At 44.9% G+C, this 12,328-nt stretch overlaps 1 protein-coding gene across 4 annotated transcripts in view; it reads left to right on the forward strand.

Annotated features, from left to right (window-relative positions):
* Positions 1 to 12,328, forward strand: part of CIZ1 (CDKN1A interacting zinc finger protein 1) — a 52,117-nt gene that overhangs the window by 34,340 nt on the left and 5,449 nt on the right. For all 4 annotated transcript variants that reach the window (XM_084650232.1, XM_084650233.1, XM_084650230.1 and 1 more), the window contains exons 5-14: positions 1,133 to 1,268; positions 2,410 to 2,470; positions 5,127 to 5,206; positions 5,911 to 5,990; positions 7,938 to 8,120; positions 8,476 to 8,606; positions 9,458 to 9,542; positions 10,270 to 10,383; positions 10,770 to 10,949; positions 11,747 to 11,816. In XM_084650232.1, coding sequence (XP_084506358.1) covers positions 1,133 to 1,268; positions 2,410 to 2,470; positions 5,127 to 5,206; positions 5,911 to 5,990; positions 7,938 to 8,120; positions 8,476 to 8,606; positions 9,458 to 9,542; positions 10,270 to 10,383; positions 10,770 to 10,949; positions 11,747 to 11,816 — 1,120 coding nt within the window. The remainder of the gene's footprint in view (positions 1 to 1,132; positions 1,269 to 2,409; positions 2,471 to 5,126; positions 5,207 to 5,910; positions 5,991 to 7,937; positions 8,121 to 8,475; positions 8,607 to 9,457; positions 9,543 to 10,269; positions 10,384 to 10,769; positions 10,950 to 11,746; positions 11,817 to 12,328) is intronic.

A 12,328-nucleotide genomic window follows, 5' to 3' on the forward strand; every position in this document is an offset into this window, starting at 1 on the left:
ATTGTACATGGGGCACTAAAGAGAAATGCAGGAGGATTAGAATGAAAAAAGAATCCTTTAGTACCAGATTGCTGACGTAGAAGCTCTTTGGTCAAACCAACCCATTTCCAGAGATCCCAGTTGTAGTGGTAGGGAGTTCGCCATCCTCTTCCAGTAGACCCCTCCTGTCCTAGGATACCAGGATTCATTTGATTAGTTCTAGGTAAATAGCAAAATAATAAGAACCTTTAGAAATATCTACCTCAAAGTAACTACAACACAATGTGTGAAATCCTGGCTCAACTGAAGCCTAAGAGCTTTGCCATTGACTTCAGTGGGTCCAGGATATTTCACTCCATGTCCTTTCTCTAGTAAACACCTCATGGCTGCACTCCTGGAGACTGGCCTGAAACATGGAAAAATAGAGCAGGAGGTTGGGAGTCCTTGGCTCTATTCCCAGCTGTGTGCTGACTCGTGACCATCAACAAGTCACCTAATCTCTCTCTGTCTCCATTTTTCCACCTGTAAAATCAGAATAATACCTGCTTATAGGGATGTTGTGAAGTTTAATTGATGGAAGTTTATAAAGCCTTTTAAGATTCTCAGTGAAAGGTATTACAAGATTGTAAAGTACTACTAATCCCCACCTCCTCCTCCTTTTGAATCCATTCCCCAGGTCTGAATTCAGATTTGTCTGAGAATCTACTGAAGATGGTCTCTTTTAAATGGCCAAGATTTCTCCTCTCTTTCAGCCTCAGGTTTTGTGTTACCTAGTTCAGTGCCATTTTAACTGGAACTTCTGTCTTAGATCAGCGTTCTCGTTGGGTCTGGCCCAGAGAGAAAAGGAAGAGTAGTTATTTGGGGCTCTTCTTCATTCCAGCCCATGCAGGTTTTGCATGTGCCTTTCTGAAGTACCCTGGACCTGCCACAGCTTCCATTAAAATCCTGGAGATGTGTCAGTGGGTGCCTGCAGTCTGGAATCCATGTACAGAGCTCTGTTCATCCACTTTCAGTTGCTTATAGGTGGAGAGTCTTAGACAAACCCTCAGGCTCTCTTGTATTGGAATTTCTGCTCTGGTCCGGAGCTTTGGGAGATGTGCTGAGTTTTGAGAAAGAGAAAAGAGCTGGGTCTGAGACTCTTTGCTAATTGCAGGATTACCAGAGGGCCCCTGACAAGAAGCGAGAACTGGATCAGACATCCTCATCTCAGGCACAAGGAGTTGATGAGAAAATTGAAATTCCAGAGGGTACCCAGGCTGGGTCAGAACAGAACAACTCCTCACCCACAGGTAAGAAAACACAATCTTCTGAGTATGCTCAAGAAACCTCTTTAGGATATTGATGCAGCAAAAACAGGAGATGGCGTTAATCTCTCGTTAGCAGCTTACCGCAAGAGAGGATTTCTGGAAGACGAACGTATCTGGCTTAGCCTCCAGTCAGAACCCCTGCACTGGGCTTCATTTATGCCATTAGTTAGGTGTTTTGATTTTGCAAACTAGCTCCATATCTCTCATTTAATCAGGTGGAAGCTGTATCCATTACTGAGATGATGTACGTGATGTACCTCTTGTGGAGCAGGAGCAATGTTCCTTGTTGCATTACAGCACTCTCATGATATAATCCCCTTCATCTCTTCCCCGCTGGTGCCTGTTTCAGATAAGGTTACTTGTTCCTTTGCCTGTCTAGTAAGTCACTTTGGTATAGAAGAACCTCTGAGTGGGATGAGAAAAGGAAATAATTTTGGAACAATAGCTGTCATGCTGCCTTACCAGCATTGAACTCCGCACGGCAGCCATAGACTAAAACTTGTATGAGGTGGAACTCACTTGCAACCAATATGTTAAAGAAACAGACTTGTTTACTAGGATGCTTGTTTCCGTGTTGATACCTGGAATCTTACTGGGACACCATTGTGCTAGGCACTCTACAAACAAGTGAAGATATGGGCCCTGCCTCAAAGAGCTTACAATCTAAGAACACACAAATTATAGTGTATCCCCATGAATGCCTCATAAAGGAATGATTTTCCAGTTCAAATGCAGTGGAAATCTGATATTGATTACAGGGATACTGAGCAGTTTGACAGGTCTAATAATTGACCTTAATGTATAGTATTGGATTTTTGTGGTGTGGGCTCTTGTCCCCTTGGTATTGGACTAAGACCCAAACAACCATTGGCTAGTAATAAATTCATATCTCTACTTCGGGGGTCAGGCTTAGAGCAGTAACCTCTACAGATAAAACTCCATCCCCCAGGTTATTACTAATCTCTTGAGTTAGTGATCCATTTCCACCTTTCTCAAAGCCAGAACTGGCCAAGTGCTTTATAGTCGTCTTATCTGCTCTAAAGTACTGTATCTGACATAGGCCATTTGGTAGGAGATCAAATCAGATGTTCTGCTAAGGTAATATCTATCTTTATCCCTGCAGAACCAAAAATGCCAGCAGAATCTATACTGGACATGGAGCCTGCAGCAAAGAGACTGAAGAGGTAATTTCCACTGAAAAGGCCATAGAAATGCTCATCGGATTTAGATTGCTTGTCTGCTTTTGTTGGTGTTCCATTGCTATATTCTCAGTAAAATGGAGCACTACAATGCCAGCTTGACTTCTGGCATTTGGGGGGGAATATCTCTGGTGCTCAGGGTGACTCAAGAAACCTCAGGGCACTTGCTAAGTCCAAGGATGCTGCAAGTGGCACAGCCATGAAGATGATGAATAGAGAGATGGATCAATGAACCGTGTCTAGACAGGCTACAAAGATGACCCTTCCTGAGCCCCACTGTTGCCTGGATCCATATATCAATTGGGTATAAATAAACACAGGCAACTGATATTATTTGAATGAAGGTGGAGGGGAATGACACACAATATAAAGGCCTATCTTGCAAATTCTCTGCTCCCTAAACCAGGAACCATGCAATGTCCTGACACCATCTGGTGGGAAGAATATGGAACACAGTTCAGCAAGTAGTCTATGCTGTTCTAAACGGTATCCTGCTCAGACCTGTTACTGTTATGCATCTATAGGGCGAGGGGAGTGAATAAGAATTATTAGAGAATTATTCTACATTGATTTGATAACTTTTTTTCCAAAGTGAATTAATTTGCAAAATCCCTTTTCTGTTCAAGTGCATTAGAAGCTCCCTAATATGCACTAGCGATGAAGAGTGAGGACTCCTGCAACCTAATCTGTTCTCTGCTACCAATTCACTTTGTGGTCCATGGGCAAATCTCTTTGCTTCTCTGTGCCTGTTTCCTCATCGGTAGATTAGCGATTAACACAGATCTCTGTGGAGGGTGTTGTAGGATTGATCTGATGTTTATACAGCACTTTGATCATGTAAAGTGTTATAGAAATGCAAAATATTATTCCGCATTTGAGGCTGCATTGTGAATTAGCAAGACAATGAATAAATGCAGTTAAAACAAAGGCTGACTCCTTACACCATATACTTTGTTCATCCGTTTGCCAAATTAGTTTGGTTTTAATTATGCTGATAATTTGCAGTGTATATTAATCAATGTTTTGTAGCATAAATTGAATAAATAGTTAAGTCTTAGTGATAGGAGACCTTGCTGCAGTGACTCTATTAAGTCTTTACTGAGCAGTGGCTAGAGACTACCAGATTTACTGTGTGTCTTATGTATGTAACTGAATCCTTGGATTAGCTTTAGAGAGTGTTTTTATTTATCTGAGAATGACCTGATGATGAAACTCTGGAACAAATGAAGTTTACTGTTCTAAACCTCCCTTTCAAAACTCTGAACCGCACCACCCTGCATATATTTCTGCTCTTGTTTCTTATCACTTCCCACCTCTCCCTTTCTCCGCCAAAGATGCCACCCTCATGCTCCCTCATTTCATTCTCCCACTCTTGCCTTCATGCCTTCTGCCCTGTCCGTATGCCTGGAACGACTTCCTTATCCCAATGCAACAGGCAACCACCCTTTTCATTCGACTCATTGAAATCCCATGTCCTCACACAAGAGCCATAAATGGTAACAAGTATCAATATAATGCTGCCGCCTCAGTTTCAAAAAGTGACACCACCTCCTCTAGGTCTCTGATCTTAGAGACCCTGAGGAGCTGTCTCTCCATCCGTGTGTCGAGGGTGTGTGAGCACATTGTCAACACTTAACCAAATAACGATAATACAAGCCACTCTTGTTTTGCCCTTGTCTGCATTGTCAAAATCTTGCTGTTTATTTATAGCCGTGTAACCCAGTTACTTTATCACTTATCAGTCTGCTAAATTATGGAGTGTGTGTTTAAATCCTAATACAGACTGCAGGCTGTTACCGAGTTCGGAGTGCGCTGTCATGTGTCACAGGTGGGAATGTAGTTCTGGCCTGGAAAGAAGGACATATTTAAAACCTAGCTGAAAATTCTGAGTGCTGACATATAATCAGAAAGAAATCTGCTCTATCGGATCATTCTGCAGATCAGTCACTCATTCTTAGCAATCCCCTCAGGAGCCTGTTTCCACTCCTTAAATCAGACCAATGGCAATAATGAAACACCAAAGCTAGCTCCTATTAGCAGAGTTTGGTATTTAGAGCTATTGACCTACTGATTATCCACTGCAATCAAATGCAAAATATGTCAGGAAAATATTCAACGAAACTGAAATCTTAGTGAGACAGAACTCCTGAAAACCTCTGCTTGGCTACCAACAAGGTCTCCTCCTGACCTCAGTTTTAACCTTCCCCTATGCCTAGAACAGGTGCATGTTGCAGTTGTCCTGGAGATCACCAGCCAGGGCACGAAATGAATCCCAGAACCCCTTAGTGTGAATAACCTCCAGGCAGTCCTCTCCCCATCCTTCTATCAGGTTAGGACAGTTATTCCTGAACAATTGATTCAGGATCTTTTGGCTGGCTTTTAAACACTTTTGTGTGTATGCTATGGAGCCCCTCCTTGTTCTGTTTTGCTGGAGGATCACCAGAAATATCATTTGCAACAGTAAAATATTATCAACTTGTTTTTGAGATTTAATGTTTTTGCTTGATTATTAAGAACACTGTAGATTGAACTCCTTGGCCTGTGGTTTAAACACCACCTTGTGTATTGGCGTAAGTCTCTCCATCTTCCTGGCTTTGGACATGGGAAATAATCTTGTTTTTCTTTTTCTTTTTAATTGAAGTGTGGAAGAAGTGCCCATACAAAAGGATGCTGCAGGCAGCCAGGAAGCAGAGGAGTTAAGCATGGAAACCCAGGCAGATGGTAAGGGGTTATCATGACAGACATGAGCGATGGTGTCCCCAACCTGCTGGTGGAGTTGTGTGGATGTGTAGGTTTTCTCCTGCTAGAGATATGGTGTAACACATGAGGTACATCTACACTTCATCTGGAAGATGTAATTCCCAGCCTGGGTAGACATATATGTTAGTACACTAAAAATAACAGTGTGGGCTACCTACCCGAATATAACCCCGTCTGAGATAGTATGCATGTACTTGGGTGGCTAGCCTGAGCCCCTGCCCTACACACCTCTACAGCCCCACTCCTATGTTAGCACACTGTCTGGAGCAGATCTGATGTGTGTATGTCTGCCAGAGCTGGGAATTACACCTACCAGGTTCAGTGTAGGATAGTCTTGGTGTCTGCAGATACCCTGAATATTTTCAAAAACACACTCCAAAGATGAAAAGTGAGGGAAGAGTAATACTGGGACCAACACCCTAAGAATATGCCCCAGTAGCTATCCCTCTTCCAGTTAAATTAGGGGCTTCCAGATTGTTTTGAACAGTGGGATGAATTTTCATGTTGTGCAAGGACTTTCTCTAAGAAAACCAGGTTGAGGCCCTGTGAAACTAGGGTAATATCTGTGTACAGGGGTGATGTAAGCTTTCCGACTTCATGCATCTGTTTCTTGGTTTTCTATCAGAGTTTAGTTTTAATCCAGCTAAAGGGTCTTCTGTTTTTAGGACCAAACAGTGTGAGGGAGAATACAACTGAAGATGCCTCCAAGGAGAGAAGCTTCTCTGAGGAACTGAAAGCTCCAGAGGTAGGTAGGCAGGTCCTGAGCATAAAGGGACAATGTACTCAGAATGTCTCCCTACCCCAAAGCATCTGCTTTACCCAGATCTCCATTGTGATTGTAAACCAAGTGGCACCTGGCTCTGGGGTTAATATCAGTGGCCCAGGTGCGGCATTGTGCTGTTGTAGGAAGCTTCTATGCAGGGTCTGCCTCTAATTAAATTACAGCAGATTGTGGCAATGTTTTAATTGTAAATCTACACCCCTGTTAAAAGCTTGGAAGCTATACAGTATTGCCCTCACGTTGACCATTGGAGTTATGACTAATTTAAATTTCATACTAATCTGGAAGGATGGCAGGCTTTTGTATGTGGGTTTTTTTCTTTTTTTTCTTTTTTTAAAATTTTGCATTAAAAGATTGATTAATCGCTCTTAAATGTCTGAGTTTCCCAAGAGGCACCTCTCTCAGCCTAGTCTGGGAAGGGGAACAGCCATCCCCATCAGGCAGGTCTGTTTTGGAGGCTGTAGAATCACTGAGGATAAACATGAAAGTTGGTAGAGAGATTGCAAGGGATGCTGTTAAAGCAGATGGAGAGCATGCCTTTCTTTCCCTACCATTCCTGGGAAGTGAGCTGAAGGCTGGCAGCTACCTTATGGTTTGAAATTATAGCAGGAGGGAGAGGCTGGCTGGGTCTTGGCACTCCAGAAAGTAGACTGGAGAGAAGCAGGGCAAGGTATAACACTATTGGAACCAGCAGGGAAATGCACCTGCAGACTGGGAGCCTGTGCTTATAGTTAGTTTAATCATAAAACAACACCTAAAGCCCTGTCTGTATTCCAGGCCAGATCTGACATGTCCGACTCTGCCAGTGCGTGGCTGTCTGCCATGGTTAGTGACATCTGTGTTCCAATGTGGGGGTGTCTTTGTATGTGGACAGGACAATACGCTGACAGAACTGTGTTAAGGAATTACGTTACAGCCTAGATCCTTGCGTGGAGTGCTGAACAGCCTGTAATGGGGGAGCACAAGCTGCGGGTGTCCCCCCAGCTGGCACTGTGGAGCACTGCAGTCTCCAATAACTGGATCAGCCTGTAATGTCTCCAGGGTCCACTAAGAACTGTGAGCATAAAAATATACATTAGCCTGGGAGTGACTCTGTGTTGGAAGATCCAGCAACTAATTTAATCAATAATGAAAGTGATTGTGGACCAAGCACAGCGATGGTAACACTGTGTGTGTACATAAGTAGGGCCCTCCGAAATTCTCAGCCATGAAAAACGCGTCATGGACCATGATATCTGGTCTTTTGTGTGCTTTTACCCTATACTATACAGATTTCATGGGGGAGACGAGCGTTTCTCAGATTGGGGATCCTGACCCAAAAGGGAGCTCTGGGGGGGTCACAAGGTTATTTTAGGGGGATTGCGGTATTGCCACCCTTACTTCTGCGCTGCCTCAGAGCTGGGCAGCTGGAGAGCGGCGGCTGTTGGCCAGACACCCAGCCCAGAAGGAAGGGTGGCAATACCATACCATGCCATCCTTCTGCACTGCTGCTGGCAGCGGCTCTGCCTTTAAAGCTGGGCTCCCAGCCAGCAACCGCCGCTCTCCAGGTGCCCCGCTGTGAAGACAATACTGCCACCAGCAGCAGCACAGAAGTAAGGGTAGCAGTACAACAACCCCCCACCCACAATAACCTTGTGACCCCCCCAACTCCTTTTTGGGTCAGGACCCCTACAATTACAATAACTGAACTTTCAGATTTAAATAGCTGAAACTGACTGTGAAATTGACCAAAATGGACCATGAATTTGGTAGGGCCCCCATACATAAAACTTGAAATGACATGAGATTGACTGACTGAAATTTAAATGCATTTTTCCAGGTGCTATGGAAATTGGATTAACCCTTTATTCATCGGAAGCCCCTAAAGATCCCATCTAGATTAAATTCTCTTGTTTTTTTTCTTTATGGTAGGTGCTGAGTTCGGGGGGCTCGTTGAAAGTGACCATCCAGCAGAGCAGTGAGAGCAGAGCTATCAGCACCACAGCCCTGAAGCCAGGACAGTGGACCTGTGAGCTGGGCACAGCTGATACCGGTCCTGAGTCTGTCCTTAAATTCTTCTGTTACATCTGCAAGACCAACTGTTGCAACCAGCAGGTATAAACACTGGAGTCTGTCTGGGCCTGGGGGCCAAGGGAAGGAATTGCATGGCCAGGGGCTTGTGGTAAAAATGTTGCACCATAAGACATGTTTTCAAGGCATCAGGCACTACGGTAACAAGAGGCCGAGAAAAGCCTATAAATAAACAAATAAAATAAACCACTCCTCCAAAGAGCTTGCAAGCTAACATCCTAAAGCTCCAGCGCTGACTAATCCACAGGTAGCCATGCTCTTAAGCTTTTAAACTTTCCAAATATTATAGATCAGTAGAGGGAATGGAATTGAATTGACTTAGCTGTATTGGGGGTTTTTAAATTTTGAGTCCATCTAAATGAATTTTCTCCTTTATTAGAATTTCCAGTCCCACATGGCTGGAATTCAACACCAGCAGCGACTTGGAGAGATTCAACACATGAGTAATGTCTGCTTTGTCTCACTGCTGCCCATGGTGAAGGAGCAGACGTTGATGGCTAAGAAAGATGGGTATGTGTCAGTATGCTGGAGGTGGAAGGTAAAGAGGGCTGATCCCAGCTAGGTCAGTACCTAGATATTGTAGTGCTTTGAACTTTAGGAATACCTTTGATGTGTCCCTACTGGCCTTAAAATATCACCCCAAAAACCAACATTGCAAAGCACAAGTCTGTAAAAACAGATTAAAATTTTGGATACAAGTAAAACTGTCACGTCTTCCTCACTTCTCAGAATGTACATAAAGCGGGGGGGTGAAGAAAAACCCCAAAGCAGTAAAAACAGCATTCACTTTCTATGTTTAGTGTTTTGTGAAGAGAGACCTGCTCAGACATGGACAGGGTAGGTGTCTCTGTATGGCTGGCCTTTAATAGAATACATGTCACAGCATATATCCGATCTCAGATACTGTCTAATAGAAATGCTCAAGACACTTCAGCTGGGACCTTCTTGCCAGCAGTCCCTAGTTCTGAACATGGGGTGCCAGGGCTTTGAGTTGAAGGCCCTTGACTTTAGAACTTGTCTCTGCATTGGTCCCACCCAGCCAGTGTATGTCAGTGTTCAGGGTAAAGTTCAAGGCCCATCTGTTCTCTTAGGCCTTAACCCCAGCAGGTAGCCCCCTTCTGGGAAAACTATTCATTTGCTTCCTATAGGGTAGCTATACTGCCTTTGTCACAGTATAGTTTTTAATGCAGTTCATCAGCCTACGGACTGTTGTGAGGGGTGCATTTTTATAGACTGAATTAAACCAACCAGCTAAAGGTGGAGGAGATAGTCTATGGAGGGAAAAGTGCTGAGATGGCGCAGAACTGCAAAAACAGTGGGGAACACAAGGGAGTCTTACTGAACCATTCTTCTCGCCACAGAGAGACCCAGCAGCGATGGTGTAACACCTGCCAGATACACTTTACAGGGGATCTAATCAAACATCGTAGGACTCAAGAACATAAGGTAACAAATTACTGCCCTGATCAAACATCGTAGGACTCAAGAACATAAGGTAACAAATTACTGCCCTGATTTACAAAGCGGGAGGTCAAGTGATAAGATGCTCACTTATCCTTAGAGGCAGGGGAGTAAGATGGAGGGAATACGCTGGGGCATTGCACTGTGGTGATGAGGATATTTCTAGTTGGATCTCCTTTATGCATCTAGTTTTCTTGGGCTCCTGCACACTGGTGCTGGTGGAACTCCTGGGTGTCATGCTGAGCAAATTGGCACTGACTAGCAGCTTGTTTTGTTTTCCAATTATTACTACTACAGGCCCTGCTTATTATTAAACTCTGTCCAGCCAGAGGTATGATAGCAGCATGGTTCTTTCCGTGATCGTTTTCAACTGCATGGGGAATTTTAGGTAGGCAGTCTGTAATTACCCAAGCTGGAGTCTGGTCAGGACGCTAGAGTTAACTACCCCATCTCATATGACAAGTGCCATGAGATCTTTCAAGACCATGAGCGACCAGAGCCTTCCTGCGTTGCTCTTCCCACACATTTGCCACCTCTTGGGCATGTGGAAGCGTGTGTGCCAGGATGCCCCCTCTCCTGCTGTAAGAAGGTGGCCTGACTGTTCTAGATTCACAGTCATGATTTTGAGACAGAAGTGGTTTAAATTAAGCTTAATTGAAACAAAGTAGTGCCTGTCTTAACCAATCAGATCTTCTCATCCCTCTTTGCTCAGCTGGCCAAACGCTCTCTCCGTCCCTTTTGCACTGTCTGCAGCCGCCACTTCAAGACCCCTCGGAAGTTTGTAGAGCACATGAAGTCCCCTGAGCATAAGCAGAAGGCCAAGGAGGTAATGTGAACTGGATTGGGGGGAAGCACTGCTGGGTTACAGAAGTGGCTGTGCTTGGTATGTGTGGGAGGAGTATGCATATGTCCTACTTGTCTCAAACCAGTGAAGAGATGCATCATTTTTCCAATCAAGTGGTTCCTCTCCTCCTTGACTGCATTCTAATACCACTTGAAGGAGCAGACTGATAATTGAGCACTGTATGTGTGACTGGGAGCATGATCGTCGCCTTGCTTTCTAGAAATGCCACCTGCTCGTCCCAGAATGCGGCAGTCCCAGACTCCACCGGGAGTCCTCTCCAGTCCTCCTAATCAACAAGAGTGACATTATATGAGTGCCTGAAGTTAGCAATCTAGTCTGGTCTGATCTTTCCTCTGTGTGTCTGGCAGGTGAGGCTGGGTGAGAAGGAGCTAGGTGGCCCAGAAGACTCAGAGGAGCTAATCACAGTTGATGCTGTTGGCTGTTTTGAAGATGATGACGATGAAGAGGAAGAGGAGGAGGAAGGAATTGGTGAAGAGGAAGGTTCTGAAGTGGTGCAGACAGATAGTGAAGATCCTGTCACCAAGCAGGTACACAGTGATAACAGAAATGGAAGGCTGTATTATATGAGCATCCGAGCTAGATCCTAATAGCTCAGTCAGTCAGGGCCAGTTGAGCTCAGGGCATTCTGGAGGCTTATCTAGTCCATTCCCAGAGCACAGGACAAGATGGGGACTATCTAAGATACTTTGAGATCTGATTTTGCTTTTTGTCAAAGAGTGGGAGGATCTTTGATCGCCATGAGTGATACAGGGGAGCCCTTACATGTGCAAGAAGATATCCTGGCTACCTTGTCAAGGTAGGCAAAACAGTTTAGACTTTACTCTCAACCATTCTGCTTTAGCTGACCAATTAGCAGCTTTGCTCCTGTTCCTAACTGGATGGATGGATCCACAGATGGATACATCTTGGCAAGTGTTCTCCAGAGGAAATAGCTCTCTGCTTCAAGAACAACTAACAATGGAAAGGACACAGTTGATGTAGCTCAGGCCTTAAATACAAGGTGTTTTTTAACTCTGTTAATGAAATGTTCTCCTGATAGTTGGTCTTTGTGTTGGGATTTAATCTGTCCCATACACTATGCTGTTAATGTAACCTGTGCAGCATGGAGTAAATGGCGACACAATTAAGGGGTGTATTTTACAGTAGGAAGGGGAAAATAGGAAACAAAAGCCCCTTCCTGCCATGTTGGACCTCAGCTTTGCCCCCAGGCTCATTGGAAGGGTTAAAGGCCCATGAGAGGAGCTGAGCAATGGATGCAGCCCCAGTAGACAATCCTTGCAGGCTGGGGACATGCACTGACTTGGTCTCTTGGTATCTCGTTCAGGGTGGGCTGAAGGAAAAGACTCCGGAGGACTGTGAAGGAAATGAGAGATACTGTCCAGATACCCCCTATGGTAAGCAAACCCAGACAAGCAGTGTGCCCAAGAGTGCCTTCTGGAGCCAGGGGCTGCCATTGTATGGAGGGTGGGCCTCAGCGCAAGAGCGGGTTGCCAGCAGTAAGCCGCACTCTCTCCAGTGTCCATGTCAGACCAGTGAAGGTTAGTGGATTCTGGAGAAGGGATGAAGTTTGATCATCTGAATTGTAAGTGTAAGGCAAGTGCTGTTTGTCAAAGTGTAAATGGGTTTGGCAGGTGCCTCTTGCCCTTCAAGAGGTGGGGCTGAGAACCCTTGACCTCATCTAGGAGGACTAAACAACTGTGGAGTGGGGAAGGAGCCAGTGCAAAAGGGTGAAGTGCTGAACAAGCCATGTCGGGCCGAAAGCAGAGTTACTAGATCAGGGATGCCCCAAAGAGGAGCTCAAGTGCCCCATTCAGAACACTCCCGAAAACTGGTGCCTCAGTAGAGCTGCTTCTCTCCTGCATTGAAGAGCCAGGTCAGCACACCGTGACTTCACAAAGGAGATGGA

Source organism: Lepidochelys olivacea, assembly GCF_965140295.1.
Source record: "Lepidochelys olivacea isolate rLepOli2 genome assembly, chromosome: 16".
NCBI lineage: Eukaryota > Metazoa > Chordata > Testudines > Cheloniidae > Lepidochelys > Lepidochelys olivacea.